The sequence below is a fragment of the Falco rusticolus genome, chromosome 12, assembly GCF_015220075.1.
Source record: "Falco rusticolus isolate bFalRus1 chromosome 12, bFalRus1.pri, whole genome shotgun sequence".
Classification (NCBI taxonomy): domain Eukaryota; kingdom Metazoa; phylum Chordata; class Aves; order Falconiformes; family Falconidae; genus Falco; species Falco rusticolus.
In genome coordinates this window covers 11,013,612-11,035,906 of record NC_051198.1, presented here as the reverse complement: position 1 = coordinate 11,035,906, position 22,295 = coordinate 11,013,612, and the positions used below count along the sequence as shown (strand labels likewise).

The window sequence follows — 22,295 nt, the reverse complement described above, 5'->3', positions numbered from 1 at the left end:
AAGCACTGTTTGCATAGAAGACATACAGTTTAAAGAAATGCTGCTAATCAAGAAAGGAGAACTGTGCGATGAAGTGCGAAAGCCAGAGCAGTGGTAATTTTCATACTTACCGGAGTAAGGGCATCTAGCTGGTAACATAGTTCCATATCCACAAAACAGCTTTCTTCCAAACAACCTGAAGGCTAGTGTTCAGCTGAAAAATACCTGCAATTAAGTTGTATCCTTTAGCTAGTTATTTTCAAGTCATATTTCAGTCTCTGCATGCTGTTAATAATTCAGATGTAATTTTCAAAATGGAAGGTAAATCATCCAAGTTGAACAAGTTTCAGATAATAAAGACTCATCTTTGTCATTTATTTCCTTCCTCCTTCCCCTGCCACAAAACCACTGTCCTTGTTTTTGACCAGATGATAACAAAGGTTGGAGAAACTTTGGTTTTTCTTTATCTTTATTTACAGAAAAAAAGACATTTGTTCTTTTCTTTGATAATATTATCACTGCTGTGATGTATGATCTAGAGTTCAATGTGAATTGCAGAGGGCCAGTTTAAAGCTCTTAGTAAGTGGACTGTGTGATTTCTGAAAAAGCAGAGAAATTAAGCATGAGTGGTGGGCAGGAGATACTCTGTTATTGTAGAAACAGATTAAATATAAACATGCAAAGGGAATAAGCTATATTCAGAACTTGTATAGAAGAGAACTAAGTGTCTTGTGAGAAGTTTCATGGCCTTTGATTGCAGTATGTGTAACTGAATGGTCAAGGCTCTCCCTTCTAGTCTTGGAGTCTGAGTTCCGTTCAGCCCTTAGTACGCTTTAGAAAGAGTAAGCTTGCCTTTCATACCTATGACATTTTCAGCTGTGCCGTAAGTCAGTTTCTAATAATAAATCTCATACTTGCTGCCTGAAGATGTGTAGAAAATACTTCCTTGATGGACTGTTAGCTAGCTGTACTGATTATTTTATTTTTTAAAGGATATGCCTCTGAACTTTAGAAGCTGACCATAGCTGAAAGTGAGTTCACTGGTTCAAGTACTCTGACGTGATATTCATGTTCCTGTTTCACATCTAACTGGTGCCTTGCTCAGATACCTGAAGTTATACTATTTGATTGTAATTAATTCCGGTTTGAGTTTGGCATTAGGTGTTTTGCCATTTTATGCAGGTAAAGGTCTATGTCTTTTTGTTTTTAACTTTGCCAGCAATATTCAAAATAAGGATTGCTTTTTGGGATTGTCAGCTCTTCAATTACCTGTCTTTTGTTAGGACATGATTCTTCTGATGTATCTGTATTTTTACTGGTCTCTGCTTGTGATATACAAAGTTAAATCTTCTGAAAGATGGAAACCTAGTCCAGCTTGGCCTGAAAACAAATTTAAGGGCCAGTGGTGTACAAGACCATGTAATCTAGGTTATCCTCTTGAAATAAAGAAGAATAACAAAGGCTTTAAAAACGGTTGTGTTATGAGGAGGAACCAGTTAAAAATACCTACTACTAATAGTTTAGAGTGTGGATAGAATGAATAATCTTGCTTTGCTGAACTGATTTTATAATGCCCTTAAGGAGGGGGAAAATCTTGAATAAGAAGAAAAGAATATTACTGTTGATTTAAGAAGGAAAGAGTTTTTAAAAATGAGCATACACAGATATAACAGGTTGAAATAAATATACTGAATTTAAAAAAAAATGGAGGCAGAATTTTTGAAAAATTGATTTTGGAGAACAGGAGAGAGATCCGAGGTACAGGAAGGATACATGGAATGATCCTTTCAGTTAACCTAGCGAACAGTTTACTTTGGTTCTTGGGGTGAAATTACTGACAAAACTTTGATAAGAAAATTTGTGAAAGCATAGAGCATAATGAAACTTTTATATAAGATCCATGAGCTAAAAGCAAATGCCTCAGTTAGTTTTGCCATCCCACAAAACTAACTGAAATTATTTGCTCGAATTGAGTAGAGCACAGTATAGGTCACTAATCCAAATTAGAGTATTAGTATTTGCTCACTTATGAAGTCAAATCAAAATGGATTAAACATTAGGATCACTTGAATTGATGACTGCATAAGACTTGGAAATTTTTGACAGTGTAGTGTTTAAAGTTGGTGAGGTAGGTTAGTAACGAAATAGAGTATTTCTTAGTTTTTGATTAGTCATTTTTAGTAGTGATGGTAGGGGGAAAAGTATTACTTAGCATTGGTATTTAATAATAATGAAATTCAGTTGTTTTACCAAGGTAGCATCTCTCTGCCAGTGAGGTGTAGGAAACAGATAACCGAGAAAGGAAAGATAAATGTTTTGATTGAGTGTGCAGCTTCAATTTCATTCTATTCGTAGTAATTCTTTTGTGTATCAACCAAAATGTTTATCCTTCACTTATGGCTGTTAATACATTTCCAGTGCATCCTTTCTCCTTTCCTTGCTGCTTGCTGCTCATCTGAGTTAGAGCTTACTGCTGTAGCTTTTGAGGTGGAAGTCAGTTCCTTCATCTCTCTTTGTTGCTACACCTAAGGGGCATTTCTTCACGGTGCTCTTATCCTTCTCATCCAGAATTAAATGTTTATTATAATTAAAATGCAGGTGGATTAGTAGGAAACTAGTACTGTTGATACTGAAGCCTAAGAACTACGAAGCAATACTTCCCTTAGCACCATTTTGTTAGGAGTAAAAGAAAACAGTAATGTGGTGACGATGTCTGAGAAGCAATCGAGAGGTGCAGGTAACCTGGAAGCATTATCTACAGTCATTCTTGATACAGTCATCCAAGCTTAGTGAGACTTGCCTCATACATGAAGTGTTACACCCATTCACGTTTTTAAAACCAAATTTTAAGTGAGGGTTCCCTTGCGAGTAGTGGAGCTAATGAAGCTAATGTTGGTATATGAGGGCTGGGACGTTTTTTCCTTTTTTCTTTCTGTCTTTTGTAGCCTGTATCTTGCCACTTTACACCTAGCTCTGTACGTTTGAGTTGGAGCTGCGTGTGTGTTGTGTGCTATTTGGTCATCTTGCTACTGCCAGGCTGCAAGGCCATCATTGCCTGATTTCTTCCCTGCCTTTCATTCAGGGTAGGAACTAGTTAGTATAAGTGCTGCTTTTCCACCCAGTTATGTTTGTCTACAAAACTTTATGGGGAATCAGTTTTTTTTGACTCATCTAAATTTTCATGTTTGGCAGAAAACAACTGTAGAGACAAAAGTTACAGTGAGCGTGAGAGAAGGGGGGAACAGATTGAAAAACTGGCTAATGCTTTCCTTGCCTCGTTTTCTCTCTTACTGTATTACAAGGCTACTCTAATGGATCTTTAAAAACTTATAGGTGCATTTTAATGCTGTACTACTGTGACATTATTTTGTCTGTTTAAAAGTCTATAGACACTGATTGTGTAGGATGAAGCTTTTCAAATTAAAAAGCATTTCCCTTTTTCTTCTAGCTATTCTTATTGTCATCATATATCGTGCTTGGTGGGGTTTATTATAGTGGGCCTTCGGTAGGCAAAGCATTTTTTGAAGGGAGGTCTCCATTTTTGGACTTGGTCAAGTGGCAGATCTAGCAGCTTTAAGAAAAACTGGTATAGATGGGCTGCTGTCAGTGCTAATTCTCATTTAGAGTAGTTATTTCCAAGGGCCTGATGCTGTTGGAAAGCACAGCATTTTGAAGAATAAAACTAAGGTTTACTTAATTGAGCTGACAATATGAAATACAAGGTAGAGGGCACTGAACTGAGATGGATAATAAGAATGTTTTGTAGTGATGGCTAAAAGGAAAAACAAAAAGTGGGATGGAGGGGGGAAGCAGAGAGTAGCCCATGTCCACAGGGAAGGAACCTTTTCTGTAGCAAGAATATTTTACAAAATCTGCAGTCTGCTGATCCCTGTTTTTCATCAGTATTCACTTTGCAATTACATGTCAACCTTGGAAAAAACAATTAAGCAAAACTACATATATGAAGTCCTGAAATTACTTTTTTTGTTTTGTTCCTAGTCTAGTAGAAAGGAGTGGCTTTTCAAGTGGACAGGTGACATTTATATGCTTAGAGATACCCTTTAAATGTGCTAGTGTGCTAATCGTTTTGTGTGTGGTTTTTGTTTTTTTTTTTACTTTCAGAGCTAAATATCACAAATTAAAATATGGCACAGAACTGAATCAGGGAGATATGAAGCCACCAAACTATGATTCCGGTAAGAATTTATTAATAATCAGTTCATTACTGGCATAAAAGCTGAACTGTGGTTTGTGCAAATGCTGGCATGATAGTGTGGATAAAATAAGCCACTTAAAGGAAGAGTGGGAATAGAGATAACTAATAAAGACTGTGTTTTACTCTCGTAAAATCAAAAATACATGCTAATGCTCTGAAATTAGTTTAGATTTTAAAAAAAACCAAACCAACAAACTTCTCCTGGAGAGAATAAGTTTTCTCTACCTTAGTAATGTGCATGGATGTTTTGGAACACAAGAGATACTAGATTTATAATTACGGAATCATTTTATCTTTGAATAAATCTTCTAAATAAAAAGTTAATGTACAAAAGATATTAAGTTTATAATAAATAATTTTTTGTTCAATCACCTTGATGCTATTCTGGGAGAAAAATAATGAAAAGTGCATATTAGACATAACTGAGAGTTTGAGAGTGGGAAATCTAGTTACAAAATTCCCATGGTCATTGGAAGTGCATACAACTAACTTCAGCACTGTGCTGCGAGAGGACAGTTTCTCACCTTGGTCTCTGGAAAGTTGATTTTTTTTTTTTCTAGAGGTTGCATCTTCTACTTCACACAAACAGTTTTAAACACTAAACTTGAGGAATTAAGAATGTAAATCACTTCCTTTCATCCCCCTCTCTCTCTCCCTATCCTTTCCTAAAAAGAAAAAACACAAGTGTGTGTGTCTGTACAGAGATCTGGTTATAGGTCAAGACCTTGAAGGGAGAAGCAGGAGGTGATGATTTTTGTATCTCTGTCCCCTGATGCTCCTACTACAGCGATGAAACTAGAACCGCCTCTATATAAAGGAAAACTATAGAAGATCTGCAGACCTCAGCTCTGACGCTTGGTTTGTGGAAAGGATGGTCTGGGTTACTGTCATAGCTAATTCTTATCTTCTTGAATTCAGAAGGTCATTAAAAAACCCCAAAGGAACAAAAAATCCAACCCTGTACAAACTGATTAAACTTTGCACCAGGCTTTTCTTGTGCAAGATATAATGAATTTTTGTGAAATATTATTTCACATTATTATCAAAGTTATTTCCTTAACTGAAGCAATAGTTTAATTTGGTGTTACTAACTGGAAGACCCCAGTCTGTATCTGGAACACTAGTAAACTTTGTTGTGATCATACCAAGATCATAGACATCCTTGGTTTTTGTGATTTCTCAGGATGCAGCTACAGCATGTTGCTCCAGTTTCCGGCTAGGGAATGTAGAGCAAGGCCTGGCTTGCCCAGCAGAGCCACAGCCAGTGCATTACTTCTGCAAAGTGAACATTAGTGGAATTATCTTTTTTTACAGTTCCACTATCCTGATTTAGCCCGTTGCATTCTATGTGTGTAGCTGTCAGGAACGTGCACTTTTGTTCTATATCAAATCTGGACTGATTAAAGATACACACTTACAATAGAAACTTTGTTATCATGCTCCTTTGGAGTTGCCTTTGATAGATACTTAGATGTCCCTGTCTTCTGTGTGCCCCTGACCCCAGCCCTCGTTTTTGCTGGCCCCTCAGGAAAAAATGTGGAAGTGTTTCTAGTTCTTCCAAATGGGTCGCTGTTGATGGTTTTCTTTATGATCTCTTGGAGAATCAGTAGCGTTCAATCTCCTGATAAAGGGATGCTTTTAAAAAAAAAAAAATTTAAAAAAAATTGCTTGTGGTATATTCTGCTATTATTTGCTTATAATGTGAGTCCCTTCATTCTCATCTGTAAACCACTGTTACCACTAGTGGTCATCAGTTTTGAGGGTGCTAAGCAAAAGAGAATTCTTGCCTGTAGATGTACTTAATAGTGCCTTTGGAAGAAGGGAATTTTCACGCGGGTTTGCCCTCAGTCATGTTTTAATTCTTATAGACTGAGCTTTGGTAGCTGTGCGTTGGGTCCAGCTGTGTTCAGTTGTTGTCAGAAAATCATTATGCAATTGATTATTTCCTGTGGTTGCTGTTGAATGGATTTGTGAATTCGAGACGCAGACAATTCATATGGCTCTCCTTGCATGTGAATTCTGAATCGTCTTTTATAGCTTCTTTGGGTGGGTGACAGTTTTTTTGTGTGTGGTCTCATTTCAGTTCTTTAAAGGTAAATGACTTCCCGGTAAGGACAGCAGCTTTCCCACATCACCTATCAAGTTACTCAGAGGATTATACCACAGGTTTTTCTGGTTCTTAATTTTTATTTACGCAAGAAGGTTGTTCATTCTTCAGTGTTTGAACCGCAAGAGTTTCAAGTTTTGTAGAGGCTTTCATAGATAATAAACCAAGATCTTTTATCTTGTGAGGCATATAATTATGTATCTCCTGGAGGACAGGAAAGAAAACCCCACCATAATGTAGTATGAAGCTATATATGGAATAAATGTATAGCTGTTGTTGCCAGAATTCAGATAGGTTTCTCACCAGAACAGCCACTTTTTTTTTTTTTTGTTTTTGTGGATTTTCTTGGACTAATGCTCTTTGGGTACAAATTTATGGTTCTGGAAAATGTAGTGAAAATTTTTCAACAGCTTTTCAGGTTAAAAAATAAACAAATAACCCTTGTTGTATTTTTTTCCCTTCCACAAAACTAATACAAATATGGATGAATTTAAATTTGATGTGAGTAGGTCTTGGTTTTATGTTGAATAGTCAAATATTAAGGAAGTTGCTTGGACAGTAAGTTGTAAATAGATAACATGCTGCAGTTGCATTTGATATTGTTAGCAGATAAAGTTGTTTGTATTCAAACTTAAATTGTGAGCAGCAGATATATTGGAAGGTTAATGCAAAAATGGAACTCCAAATTGTCTGTGTGATTATGTGGCCTGAAAGAAAAAGCAGTAAGATGGGGCTTTTGGATATGAGACAGAAGGGAAGACACTGATGATCAGTGGAACTTGCTCTTGTACAGTAGAATGTACGTGACAATCTTTATGTGTATGTAGTACTACAGTTACATGTTATGTGCATTTTTTTCCTCTCTTGATTGTTTATTGGCACTTTGAATCTTTTATTCTGTTATTAAACTCTTCCTATTCATTTTAAGACAAATTACATTTGCCTTTTCAAGTGGATGGGCATCTTTTTAAAAAGCAGGGTAAAGAAAAAACGTTTGTAATTAAATAATCTTTTCCAGATGAAGGGAATGAGACAGAGATTCAGCCAGAACAAAACAGTCAGCTAATATGGAAACAAGGACGACAGCTGCTAAGACAGTAAGTGTTGAAAAAAGAACCCGAATAACAAATGCAAGGGAAGGAATCTAGTAATGAAATGTGATGATGGTGGTATTTGATTTTTGTTGTTGTTTTTGTTAGATTTCTCTTTCAAGAAAAGTTAGTATGTGTGATGAAGTTTATTCAACTTCTGCCCTACTTTTGGATAGGTTTTTGAAAAATTTTAATACTTCAGAACTTCAGATGAGAAGCTTTGTCAAATCACAAACACCTAATCTCCTTTGCTTTTCTTTCACTGAGTGTAGTAAAACAATCTGCTTGGGAGAACAGTAGGTCGTGACACCTTGCAATTCTTTTTGCAATTAAAAGCCAACACACACAAGTAATTCTGTTAAGAGCTATGTAAAATAAAAATAACTGGTGTTGGAGCAGGGTATATTTTATTTTAGCCTGCTTGTGGTGCAGAAAAGACTTAATATCCAGAAGACTAGATTTTAATTCTCAGTTCATCTCAATGAAGCAAATAGCTGTTAATCTAAACTAGTTTTTGAGTTATGGTCATAATGAATTAATTTTCAAAATACTTGGTCACAGTTTTATGTAGGGGGTTTTTTTTTGCCTTGGTAACAACCCTGGATTTGAATTGAAGAAGTTGCTTGAAGACCTCTTATCAGAGTGTTGCTGTCAGTTTTTTCATGTGTTTGCTTTGTCCCATGTGCTGGTAGTTAGATTCTAAGATCTTCTAATCAGCTAGCAAAACTCTTGCTTTCTAATGTTTTTTTGGTGTGTTACAGAGGCTTAAATGAGAGGAGACAGTAAAAACAGTCTGGAGCTTACATTAAAGGACCTTTTTACAAGGAAGTACACAAAAATTAAATATGTCTGTTGGATGGTACATGCTTTTCTTTTACAAGAGCTCAAATCTTCACATGTATATTGAATAAGTGTAAATAAGCGGTCTTGATTTGGAACAATGATTATGAAGACGAGTAATTCCTTTTCAGCGCAGCTCATAAGCAAATGTCACAGTACTGAATACAGAGTGCGTATTACTGACGGACTCTGTTTTGCCTAGGTGACTTGTTTAATTTTTGTGTAGTCAACAACCAGTATTTCTCTCCTACTGCATGTCCTTTAATTTGTAACAGTTGTTACTGTAAAGTAGCATTTCCCTTCTTCAGAGTCCTCTACAATATTGACCATTTAATCAGGCCGGTGCTCCAGAGAAGAGAGTGGTATTAACTCCATATTCTAAAGGAGAGGGCAGAGACCAATTTTTACTTCTACCCCCACCCCCCCTTCATTATTTTCCCGTGTTTCTCCCAAAGGCAATATGGCATGTTGATGAAAGAGCCAAGTGTAGACCTTGAGATTTTCATAGAAGCTAGTCCTGGATTCTTGCTGCCCAGCCCTTATATGCAAGACAAATCAATATTTCGAAGGTCCATTGCAGAATAAGGAAAAGGCAAGACAAAGATTTTGTCAAACCTAATGCGTTATAACAAGTCTTACTAGTAGCTACAGCTACAGAAGTTGTTTTAATACTCTCTGTTTTCTATGCTTCTGATAATGCTTGCATAAGGAACATATCTGATACTTCTTGTAAGGTTTCATGTGTAGTTTCCATGTGTTGAAGAATAAAATGACCATGTGGTACATGCAACTATGGTGACTTTTATAAGCCAGTTATAAATATTTTAATTGAAAATGCTTTTCCATCCATTTTAGTAAATGAATGAATAACGTATTGTATAACCTCTGACTGCTAGGCTCTTTGATTTTTTTTTTTTTTTTTTTTTTTTTTTTTTTTCCTCCCCAGTGACTGTAGAGGCTGGTACTGCAAGAGGCGATTCCTCTGCAGCTGGTACAGGATGATTTATAAGCATGTTTCATTAGGACAACACTATACTTTGCTAAGCTAAGGGGTTGAAGATGAGTTTAGGGAACAGTTTTCATTTACTGTTCTGATGAAGTGAGATGTGCATTGAAGATTAGCATGAGTTCTGTTCCTACAGGTATCTGCAAGAAGTGGGCTACACTGACACGATACTGGATGTGAAGTCAAAACGAGTACGAGCTTTATTGGGCCTCTCGAGTGATGCTTCAGAGAAGGAAAACAGAAATCAAGAGCCAATGGTAAATGGCACAGAAGGCCAGATTAAAGAAAACGCAATGATTGGGTAAGCATCAAGACAACATTGTTATCTTTCTGCATAAGTGCACTTAATGTTGTAGAACAAATTTTTGTTTACTGAGAAAATTTCAGGATTTTTTCCCTAGTTGGATATTAGAGCAATTCTAACTAATTTTATTACATTAAGCAATAAGCATGGAAGTAACTGGTAAGAATCAAAGTTTAAAAGCACCATGAGTTTTTTTTCAGTTGGATGCAGCAAAAAGTCAAATTAAGCCTCTTTGAGATATGATTGCTAAGTGGTTAGAGGTCAGCATTGTTTCAAGTTAGCAGTTTATTTGTATTGTTGGAAACTACTGTATCGATTACAGGCTTTGCTCTTCTCGTCTGTGCTGACTGTGACATGATTATCTGTATGCAGTATAGGATTTTTTGACTGGATCTGAAAAACAAAGTCACTTGTTAACATCTGATTCCTGTAAGTTTTTGATTTTCCACTAGTGGATATACGTGTGTAAATGTGACTGAAAAGCAAGGTATTAGTTTCTCTTTTTCAATTTTTCTAATATTATGAAAAGTCAGCCATGGAGACTAAAAGCTTGTGCTTACTTTTGCTTTTAAGTAACATTGAAAATGTAAGAGGCTTTTTTCTGTTTTCTTGTCTTTTCCATGCAGTGTTTAATAAATAAATAAAAAAAATGTTACATATGAAACTTAAGTGTAGAGGCTTCAGGACTACAATCTGTTCTTGTTTAAGATATTTTAGTTACAGAACTTGAAAAATTATGAAAGTGATGCAAAAGTTTTTGAACAGTACATGAGGTAGTGTTCCCAGTAGTTTCTGGTGCATCAGCAAGCACAGCATTCCTCAAAGATTCTCCATCTCTTTTCCTTTTCTAAGCTGATGTGGCAAAAATCAACTTTTTTTTTTTTTTCTCCTAAGGTCTAATACTGTTATATGACACATTCTCTCTTAAAAAGCATTTGTAAAATTTCATTATACTTGGCAGATAGCTGCAGCAACTTCAGGCCAACAAGTTATGTAAGGGCAGAAGTTCATTATTATGTAATTAAATTCAGATGAAAATGAAATTTTCCAGTGAGATGGAAAATTTGCATGTATAAGAAAACCCACAAGCTACTAATATATATTGTGCTGCTATGTAGTAGGCAAGCTGTGTCGTTTATGTACAGCAGCTTTGTTATTGAAGAACAAGGAATGCTTGATAGATTACAATAACAATTTTAGTTCAATTGCTGGTGAAGGGGTCACTTCTTTTCAAGGGAAGTGGGTAAATAAAGCTCCTCTTACACTTCAAAATTTATTGAAATATTTTTACTTTGGTTTTGAAACAGATGGATATATTTATAAGGTAGTTATTTGATGGACAAAGTGGTTGCCCAGTGGTTTTGATATAGCAGTTTTGGATACACTTGCATTTATTTCCTGCCGCCTTGCTTTCTAGGTAGATCTGATATTAGGTTTAACACTTTGTAGTCTACCCTGTCGCTGAGCATACTTACTGATGGAGAAAAATGAGCTCCCTTCCATTGTGGCTCTGCAAGCTTGCCAGCTGCAAGGCTGGTCAGGCTGCATCCTTTGAGAAACTGTTTTCATCTCACTTGTGATGCGTAAGATGGCAGACTGTATTAGAAAGCTTAGGGGGAGCATTCTGAAACATGATGTGCAAGAAGTGACTCCAGGGTTTTACAGTGGAAGAATTTTCTGCAGATCTTATTCAACATAATCACATTAGTCTTCACAGGTGATTCTGAGTTTGTGTATGTCTGCTGAGTTCTCCCTCACTGAGAGGGAAAGATTGGGATTTGACTCAAATTCTTTGGTCAATCAGTACAGGACTAGCTTTCAATGTTGTGATTCTTCTGGGTGTTTCAAGTATGCTTTCAGACCATCCTTTTCAATTTCCTGTGCAGGAAGCATTTTGTGGCTTTCTTCCTGGCAGAGACTGCCTATTATTTAACAGCTCTATCATCTTGTGCTATTAGATACTGTAAAAAGTTAACACCTCTATCATGGTTTAACTCCGGCCAGCAACTAATAAGCACCATGCAGCCACTTGCTTATTCCCCCCTGGTGGTATGGGGGAGAGAACTGGAAGAATAAAAGTGAGAAAATTCATGGCTTGAGGTAAAGACAGTTCAATAGGTAAAGCAAAAGCTGCACACGCAAGCAAAGCAAAACAAGGAGCTGGTTTACCCCTTCCCATCAGCAGGCAAGTGTTTGGCCATCTCCAGGAAAGCAAAGCTCCATCCCGTGTAATGGTTACTTGGGAAGGCAAACGCCGTTGATTCCGAATGTCTCCCCTCTTCCTCCTTATTCCCCCAGCTTTATATACTGAGCATGATGATCTGTGTTATGGAGTATCCCTTTGGCTAGTTCAGGTCAGCTGTCCTCGCTGTGTCCCCTCCCAATTTCCCATGCCCCTCCAGCCTTCTTGCTGGCAGGGCCCATGAAACTGAAGAGTCCATGACTTAGTATAAACATTATTTATCAATAACTAAAAACATCAATGTGTTATGAACATTATTCTCATACTAAATTCAAACCACAGCATTGTACCAGCTATTGAGAAGAAAATTAACTGTATCCCAGTAGAAACCAGGACAACCTCACTGTTTCTATGGCATGTGGCACTGTTCACCTGCTCCCAGCTCCATCGTTGCTTGCCTCTGCGATTTTGAAGTGCTGCTTTATGGCAAATGCAAAATCAGAAATGAGATGAAATGTTATTCTTGAATAGCTCATACTTACCTGTTAACTGCCTCATCTATTGTCAGCATTACTTAAACATGTATAGAACAGCTTCTTTTTGAAGAGTATTGGCTTCGAATAGGTGACTAAGATTTAAGGCACGTGGATCTTGCTGCTGATCCCAACTGGAATTCTTACTTAGTGTTTGAAAACTTAATTCAACTTTTTTCTAACCGGTTGGCAGAACTGGGAAAAATTTAGGTGGCTCAGCTAGATTCTGGCTCACAGTCAAGGTAGGGGCACTCTTCGAAGTAACCTTGCCTGTGCTAGGCTGCTTACTGGGAGGGCAAAAGGACTGGCAGTTCTTTTAGCAGCCTCTTGTTATTTCTAGCATGCATGTAAAGTGAGACGAGGACTGGGGCCACAGAAAGCTTGTATGGTTGGAAGGCGTGCAATGAACAAGTGCCCGCAGTTTGGTAGTGGTAGAGGAGGAAAGTTATGGTGAGAGACTGGAAGAACAAGAAACTGACCAAAACTGTAGCACAGTACCAGGAAGTTTAAGGACTTATGTGCATGGGTGCCAGGACCACCAGAAATTGGGACAGTTGCAAATTAAAATGCAGATGGGAAGGTGCTCTGTGGCTATACATGTACAGTAAAACTCCTTGAAAGAGAAGGCTTTGCTGTCACTGCAGAAGCCTGTGAACTGCTCGAGCCAGCACAGTTCAGCAAATTTTGTGGTTCAAAACATTTAATGAACATTGATGTCAAATGTCTTCTAGCAAGGCTGAGGCTAGTGGTCAGCCTGAAGATGTTTTAGTTACATTTGAAGAGCAGAGTGCTGGACAAAATGTAATGCATGGAAATTAATCTAGTCTAACAAGGAATACCTCTGCTAGAGAGAAAACACAACTCATGGAACATTTGATTTGTTTGATCTTGGAAGAACTGCATAATATTGTGGACCCAGCTGAGACTGGATTTTAAGTCTGACACTTAGAAAAATGTTTACATGGAAGGAAGAATGTGAGAAGTGGAGTATGGGAACTGAATAAAGAGAAAGCTTGTGAGAGAAACAATGAAGACAAATCATTAGCAGTTTGGAAAGAATGTGAGTGAATGTGATGAAGATAATATGCAATAGAGGGGAAAACAGCACAGTGAAAAACAGAAGGAAAATGGATACAATGATGCATTTCAGGAACAGGAAAATAGAAGGCACATTAGCTTTACAATTCCTTAAAGATTTCTCAATATAGCGATGTAAATTGCAGAAAGAACAGATTGGCTGAATGGCCTGCTGTACAACTGGACACTCATGTGATAAGTCCCAAAGAAAATGAAAAAACCTAGTATTTGATGCTTTTATGCTGCCATATGGTTACCCCTCCGGGAGGAGAGAAGGGGGAAACAGAAACAGGAAACAAAACTTCCGTTGTTTTGACTGTCATTGGTAACCAACCAATACTTTCTCAGTGAAATGAAAGTGGTAGAGAACAAAACAAATTGGTACTGGGAGAATTCCAGTAAAAGAATGGAAAAGCTGCTGTACTTCTCAGCATGGTTTGATTTTAGCACAGGTTCTGTGTAAGCCCATTGATCTGTGTATAGTGCTTGTTGCTGCTACTCGGCAATCTCTCAGATCTACCTGTGACTGTACTGACAACAGCAGATGCCCACACTTCTCTACTCTCTCTTTTAAAATTTTATTTCATTTTTATTTTTTGGAAGTGCCTTTGATTGTTTTAAGGGTAAGTCCTGGCATTTTTCCTCTGACCCCAGGGATGTGTGAAGTGTGTACTTTGTGGTGGGTAGAGAGGATGTTTCTCTTCTGCTGAGTGCTCACTACATCTTCTACAGATTTTTATGAGTTGTCTGTTACACCAGTTATAACTTGCTGTCTGTTATACCAGTTACACCTACTTCAACAGCTGGGGTTTGGACACTCAGTGCTGTGGTACCAACAGCAAGTTGAACCTTTTTATAGGAAAGGCTGGTGAGAATGTTTGGGTTGATTATTATAAAGTTGCTGCTGTTTGCTTTAGTATGTAGAAGCATACAGTAGTTAGTGTAGTGCAAATACTCAAGACAATAATATTTATTTGCAGGAGACAATACGTAACTTGCTAAGCTCCAGTCGTTTTAGAAGATTGTCATCTGGTCTCTCATACCTTTCAGCTTAATTTTGTTTATCTTAAAGGCCTGCAGTGATGTCAGAGAAGCCCCCCCCCCCCCCCCCCCCCCTTTGGGTTTTTTTTCTTCTTTTGATACAGTGATGAACAAGCTACTGTTGTCTGAAAGTCTTAAAGCAAAATTGGTTTCTCTTCATACTCTGTTAGGTGAAGTAGCCTCAGCTGATATGTGTTACTAGCTGGTACATCTGTGGCCAAACTTTGTATTCTTACATTGCCTATTTATTTGCTGACGTACAGATCCTTTTGAAAACTTTAGCACTCAAGACATCATGTGGATTTTGAATGCACCCTGCAAGATTCTGATTCCATAAACGAAATGTTAATATGACAATCTGAGATAAATATAGTCCTGTTTCCACTTATGTCATGGAATTTAAGAGAATCTGTTTTCAGTTTCTTCAATCAGCTCACTTGCATTACAAAAGATAAGTACCACTTGGCATGATTGGACTCAAAAATAGATACTAAAATAATAACTTCATAATAATGATTGGAATTCTTAACACCTGGAGTGAAAGAAATGGGTCCTTTCCCCCAGAAAATTGAAACAAAAATGAAAGCTTGCCTGCAAATGTCACTTGTAGCCTTGAAAATGTGAAAGAATTTAAGTATCTGGGGTTCACTTATTACCTCATTTTTAATAGCTTTATCTTGCTGACTGAAACCTAAACAGTCCAATTAGTTTACCTTCTTCAGGGTGTGTATTTGACTGCTATTTGATGTGAGTGGAAGCAAATATAATAAAGGAATAGAACTGGAAAGGAATGAGGGTATACCAGGTATATACACACACATATATATAGGGATGTGTGTATATGTAAAAACCAATATAGATAAATTATCTAAGTTCTTGCTAAGGGTTTGGTTATTAGAACTATGTTTAAATAGAGAATAGAAACTTTTAAAAGAAAAAATTATCCTGAATGATATATCAGTCTCTCTCTGAAACTGATCTACTGCCCAGGGTTTTTTTTCTGTTGACCTGCATGTGGCTTCCACTGCTTATACTTTACATGAGCAAAAAGGCATCAAACCTCAACATTTGAGAGCAAATCCAAAGATGTTTTTAAAGATTAAAATTAAACATTTTGAAGACCTTATCTTTTTGATGTACAACAAACCATTCCAGCTGACATTTCAGCGAATGAATGTCTTTCTGTACCAGAAGGCTTTGAATAATAACTTCTGCATCTCTAAATCCTATTAACACTGACCCGTGTAATGAAAATGCTGCATACTGGCTGACAAATGTTGTGTGTTGACTAGCTTATAAAATGGTTTATTTGGGAAAATATCTCTAAATTTAAAAACCTGAGGTAACATTTGCCATGAAAAAGATGTCCAAAATAGTATGTGAGACTAAAATACTGAATTGCAAAAAGAAAAAAATCCAAGATCTAATTGCCTTATTCCCTTTACTGATTTTTTTCACCTTTTACCTGTTTGTTCCTGCCTCCATCTTGCAGTGACCTAACAGGCATTTCAAAGGTAACTGATTTAGGCCAGACCTGGACACTTTCAACAGATGCATTAAAGCAGCAGTAGCGGGGGAAGATTAATTGGGGTTTTGTGTGAAGAAAGTATTACCAATGGACCACTGTTAACTGTTTTCATTTCATTGGCACAGATCTATGGCTTAAGGGTTTGAGGGATGCTTCTTGGAAATTTCACGTAAGACTCATGATACAGAAGGAATGGGGAGTAAGAAACAGAGAAGTTGTGCGGTGGGAAAGGGAGAAGCAAAGAGAGGGGCGGTGACTGGGGAAATAACTTATAGGTTACTTTGATTCTTCAAACGTTGAATTTATTTTTTATTTCTATTCTTTAAAAAGCTTGTTTATTTCACATAGTTATCTGATTAGATTTGGTAAGAGAATTGGCCTTTCCTTTTTAAATGGCATTCCTCCGCGATTCCAATTTACATCCAAACCATTTTGTAAGTGTTGCTTACCAGTTGTAATATGTATTGCACTGGTTCTTGCATTGTGTGGTGTGAATTCATAAGGGGTTTCAAAGGTTATGACAGTCTAGCCTGCCTTGTGTTCCTTGTGTGTAAATTTTGATTATTTTATGTGTTCCATAGTTTTATACATTATTAGTCTGATATTTTCTGTGCTGCATTGTGACAGATTTTGCACAGTATTGAAGATTTAGCAAACTGTTCTGAAAGACAGTCCTCAGAAAAGAATACATTTGAATCTGCATGCGTTTATTTACTACGTCCAGTTCGAAAGAACTCAACTAGCCGCATTGAAAAGACTGTGTTAAAACACAAAACTAAATTCTATGGGGAATTAATAAAACTTATGACCTTGCAGTAGCATGTTTTGGTAGCAGGAGGAAACTGAGCCAAAGAAAATGGCTCAAGAAAGAGTACGCTAGAATGGCTCTTTGAATGCTGGGTCACAACAGGCTTTTTTTCCTGTACAGGCCCCCAGAAACGTTTCTCAGCCTGAGCTGAACTTGTGTTTATTTAATTTTACTGTGGTATTTCTTCCTACTTCTGAATTTATCAATAAAATCTGGTTTTATTTAAGATAACTTGTGTATGTCTTGGATAAAACAAACAAAAAAACCCTCTACTTCTTCCTTTGGGGGAGCGAGTAGGACCGAGGCAGTTAATGCCCTTGTGGTTGGGTAGTTCATGGGAGAAGTTTATGAAGGTCTCCCTGGACCTGACCACAGTCACCCAAGAGTCATTAACAACAGAGGAAAAGGTAATGATAAAAATACTGAATGTGTTGGTTACAAAGAAAATACATGTCTGTAATGTGGCTTTGGTCTGAGTTAAACTTGACTTTGCAATCTGAAATGCCTGAATCATGTTTGGAGCAGGAGAGGTACCATCAATGTGCTGGTTTAGTTTCCACATAAAAACTTCACCTTTCCTGTAGGTTATGGTTTCTCCTTTTCAGTCAGTAAGAAGCTGGATTTATGTTAAGATCCTGAATATTTAATGTTGAGAGCTAATTGAACACTATACATTTTGTAAAGCCGCTCATATTGCAATGTCTGGGCCAACTGAATTTTTACACAAAATACTTGTCTTGATCTGTGTCACTGTAGGGCAGAAAATGAAGAGTGGGCTGTGTGGCTCCCTGAGGCCCAGTGAGAGCCATGCTTGTTTTAAATAGTACATGTGGAATATCCACAAATCATATTTCTTAAGTTTCATGGGAAGATGATATTATTTTTAGTCTTACAGGGGCCAAGGAGTTAAGACAAATCTGAAGTAAATACAAGTTAGGATGAGATTTTCAGAGCAGTCACAGCTGCAGAAAATTCTGGCAACTTCTTCAGAGGAGAAAAATATTTATCTAATTTCAGGTTTATGTTGCTTTAAGGGAGGTAAGTACTTTATTACCAGCCCATTTGTAACAAGAATTATGTGTTTTAAACAGGAAAAAGTTTCTTATCTTTGGGGATCAGAGATTCCGTGTGTGAAGAGTAATATTCATGCTACTCCTCCGTTAGTAGTAAGATGGAAGACCCAGCAGTGTTAGCGTAGCTATATTTTACTTTCTGGCACTGCCTGCTGTACTTGCTATACTTGTGACTAGCAGTTGGTCCTGCTGTAGTTATTCATCTGCAGACACGAGCAGCAGGTAGTCTCTCTGCCCCCAACACTTTCCTGTCTAATTGGATAAGGCTACTGGAGAGGAGGATGTAAGGCAGAGTTTAACAGCATCAGTATCTGATAGAAGATGTCATATTGCTTAAATGTTGTTGTTGTTATTATCATTATTATTATTTAAATGAGGTTAGGAAGTGGTAGGTCAACTGGGATGAAACCCTCAAGGAAAGAAGGCAAGGTTAGGTGCTGGGGAGAAAACCATGTAAGGGTGCTGTTGCAGAGTATGATTGAGGAAAGAGCAGTGGGAAAGAGACTCAGAACAAGCAGCTGAGGAGTACAGGGTTGAGGAAGTCCTGCCAAAATCTGGTTTACTCTATGCTCTCTGCTTTGATACCCCTGTAGCTGGTCCTGCTGTCTGGGGTTACTGGATTCTTTTTCCCCAGCAGTTTTCTTTACAGAAAACTTTACAGGCTGGTGAAGAAGGAAAAGGGAACACTTCTCAGTTCTTGTACTCTTTGAAAATTATGTTCTCTCTTATAAATGTTTTGATCTAGGAAAGTTCACTAAAGAGGAATTGTCCTTTTTGAGACCTTTTCTGGGTTTTTGGTCTCCTTTTATTTTCAACAGGTCCTGAACCTTGCTATAGTCTTGCCTGTAATACTACAGTTAATGTATCAGTCTCCTGCTTTGGCACTCCATTCTGTTGTTCTCACCCATTAATTTGATGAAAAGTATTCTAGACCACAAAAGCCCTGGAAAATGTGTGTGTTATTCTAAAATGGAATTTAAAGTAATTTATTGTACTACCCTATCTCTGGATTTACTTTTGCCATTTCTGCCTTTTTATGTTGCTTTGTGAACTAAACAGATGGAAAATAATGAAACAAGCAAGCTTCAAATTGCCATCAAAGCACATAACATAAAAGGCGAGACATTCTCTTAAGTATATTTTACAGTATTCCTAAGTATTCATGCTGACAGTAATATCTAAAATATATTATATTTATATGCTGATAAAGGATGAAATGTATATAAATGAAAAATAGCTAAATTGTTGAGTTACTTTTGATTTGACTGCTGAAGTGTTTTGGGGTACAATATAGCAAATCAACCAGTTTGTCAGTGCGAAGCTTCTTTTCCATGTAGAACCTTTAAATAGTTTAAATATTCTATCACTTCTATTTTCTTTTTTTGGGTTCTTATGAATTCTTTCTTGAAAGTTGTGCCTTAGCACAAATAATCTTCTGTGGTGCAATGCTGACTTTGTACGTTTTTGTACAGTGCAGGAGTTTTGAAATAAGTTGTAAACTACTGTGTTTTCCAGTGCATGAGATGTCTTTTACCTCCCTGTGCACACAGAGATATACAATTATGTATATATCCTGCCCACTAAAGTATGTAATAATTAATATGATAGTTGAATTCAGACCAGTTAAAAAAGATATAACCACCTTTTTCAGTAGTCACTTTGAACTTCAGAGTAAGAGCGCATGATTTAAGATCAAATTAATACAGAACCAAATCTAGGTATGAATTACTGCAAATACTTGTACTGTTGAAAGATATCTGTCTCGTAATAACAAATTCATTTATGTTATTATAAACATATAACATATTTATCAATATAAATATATAACAATTATAAACATATAACAATTTATCAATAACAAAATTGATAAAAATTTTATGTTCTGTTTTCATATGTTCATAGTTCATATGTTGCCATTTACTGTAGCCTGTCTGATAATGGCTAATAACAACTAGCAGCCAAGATTTTGCATGGCAGATTTTTACACAACATAATAGAGAGGAAAAAACTAGAAATACAGTTGTGATTGGATGATTCAGTCTACTAGAAGTCGAACAGGACACACAAAATTTGCTGAAAATCAAGAAGTTAGTCAAGTGAAGCACATTACAAGTTTTGTCTTATTAAGATTTGTGTGTTGGAATTGGCAAAATAATGGTACCATAGGATTCTGTGAAAATGTACATTATTCCTACAGATTCATGAGGCATTATAGGCCATAAAAGTAGTGATTACTTAAGGAAAAAGAAAAATACTAGAGTGCTTTCAGGTTTGTCATAGTCACAAGAGGGTCAAAATACTGTAGGAAGCAAGGCAGACTGGAAACGTGTTTGATCCTGTTCCTAGCTAAGATAAGATATGGGAAGGTAGGAGTGTTCTCAGTAAAGCTAGTGACCACGAAGACATATTGTACATCACGGATATTATGGTGCTGTGTATGTGGAATTTCTAATGGCAAGTGAAATCTCTGTTGGTATTTTTGGGCTGTAAAGATGAGTAAATGAAAAAAAGGTAGAACAGCAAATTGTCTTAATGAGATCCAGACATCTGGGCTATGAAGAAGCCACTCTTACTAATTATTGTCATGTAAGCATAGAACTGCTTGAGCAGAGACTGCATAAAGAAGGAATGGTGCTGCTTATCACACCTTATTACATATTGGAGCTTTTGCCCTTGGATATTTCCTGTATTAAACCTTTGAAAAGTGTTACGAGGAAACACTGGAGTAAGTGGGTGATGGATGGAGGTGTTTACACTGCAGGGAGTTTAAAAGGTGTAACTATATAGGCTTATTAGTTGACTGAACCTTTTGAAATGGGTCATAGCAGAAGCAAAATGTAGCACTAGCGAGGCCCTTGCTCATACTAAGGGTGACTATGCAAGATGATCTAGAGCTACAACTATGAAAGGAGAGGGAGAGACTTCTATTGTTTCAGTGGTTGTGAAAATCAAGATGACGTGCATTTAGTGATGAACTATGAAAAACAGACTCCTGATTAAAGGTAAGAAAACAATAAAGCTTGTCTTTACTGCTGTAAAGTCATACAAAGAATGTACAAGGTTTTACTGGAAGTAATCATTACAATTCAAAGGGTGTAATTTTTTCCCAGCACTTGATCTTTGAGGGATTGATGGAGAAGTGCATCTTCTGCACAGAAAACATGGTGTCTATTGTTAATTTTAGGATTGCTTTAATTGTACTTTCATCAGAGTTTTAATAGTGGTTACAGTCTTGCTTCTTGGCTTCTTCCTCTTCAGTTGTTAATAAAGCAGCCCTTACGCTTCCTGTTCTGAGGCAGTGCCTGAATCTGTGCCAGTGCAGCTGTAATTTTATCTAGTCTTCACCTCTTTCTTTGTTTAATGTTAATGTCTAGGCAAACGTTATTTAGTTATCAATTATATTTTCCCATTGTCTGGTTTTATAGTGGCAAATTTACCGTGTCTCAAATGTTAATGAATAATAGATCTGGAGTTTGATGTTTCCCAGCAAGGTGAGGAGCATCAGAACGCAGCAGCAAAGATTTTCTGCACCCTGATGTACATGTGGGAGGCCAACTTAGTAGCTGTAACTCATGTCCTTGTTGCTGTGGCTTTAAGTGATGGTGTATCATTATTGCTGTTGCTTTTGGGGATGTATCGGATGAATGTTGCTTTAAAATGCTTTTGAAATAAAAAATTAAAGCATCTGTCCTGGTAATTGCAGTTGAATGAGGAGTTGGTTCTAATAAGATAGTTTACGGGTGTTTAGTTATTTAATCCACAAACGTTTTTATCTGTAATATTCCATTTTTACCTGCAGGCTTATTTGAGTCTCATGTGTTGTTGGGCATGATAATACAGAACAGACTGGTAATTGCAAAAGTGACTGTTACGATTTCTTTTGACTCATGGTGGTGGTTGTTGTTGTTGTTTAGGAAACCTGAATTGACTGACTCTGCCTCTCTGCTAGAGACCTTCAAGTTTCTTGAAAATGCAGCTGCAGACTTTAGTGATGAGGAAGATGAGGAAGATATTGAAGGAAGAGAGAAAACAATCATTGATACCGCAACAGTGAGTGGAAAAAATAATTGAAAAAGTTACGAAGAACAGAAAAAGTGAGATTAATGAGATGCCTATATGCAAAGTATATGACTGTGTATGTACACGTGCAAATCATTAGTGCATCTTTATGATGGTCTGTCCAAGCATGTGTGCATAAGAGGAATTACATATGCATTTCTGGGTTTGTGCAACAAGTTAAGCTTTGCTATCTTCATTGCTTTAAGTTTTCAGTGACAGATTAATTTTTTTAAAAATTGGCTTTCTGCTGTTCTATACTGCCTAATATTTTTGATACATATTGGATACACAATTTCTAAGATAGCAGATGTCCTTTTTTTACAGTATCAGCTTAGTTTTAAGGTATTGTATGTCATGTTGCATGTCAAAAATGTGTTGTTTCTTGAATATTTTTATAAATCTATTGATATTTAAAAGGACATTTAGAAATTTATCCTTCTAGGGTACAGAA

General features: G+C 36.8%; 1 protein-coding gene across 6 annotated transcripts in view; it reads left to right on the top strand.

The window, feature by feature from the left end:
• The window catches only part of STRN (striatin), a 73,432-nt gene that overhangs the window by 17,084 nt on the left and 34,053 nt on the right, over positions 1–22,295 (top strand). For all 6 annotated transcript variants that reach the window (XM_037405075.1, XM_037405072.1, XM_037405071.1 and 3 more), the window contains exons 3-6: positions 4,102–4,175; positions 7,321–7,399; positions 9,376–9,540; positions 21,700–21,835. In XM_037405075.1, the coding sequence (XP_037260972.1) occupies positions 4,102–4,175; positions 7,321–7,399; positions 9,376–9,540; positions 21,700–21,835 (454 nt within the window). The remainder of the gene's footprint in view (positions 1–4,101; positions 4,176–7,320; positions 7,400–9,375; positions 9,541–21,699; positions 21,836–22,295) is intronic.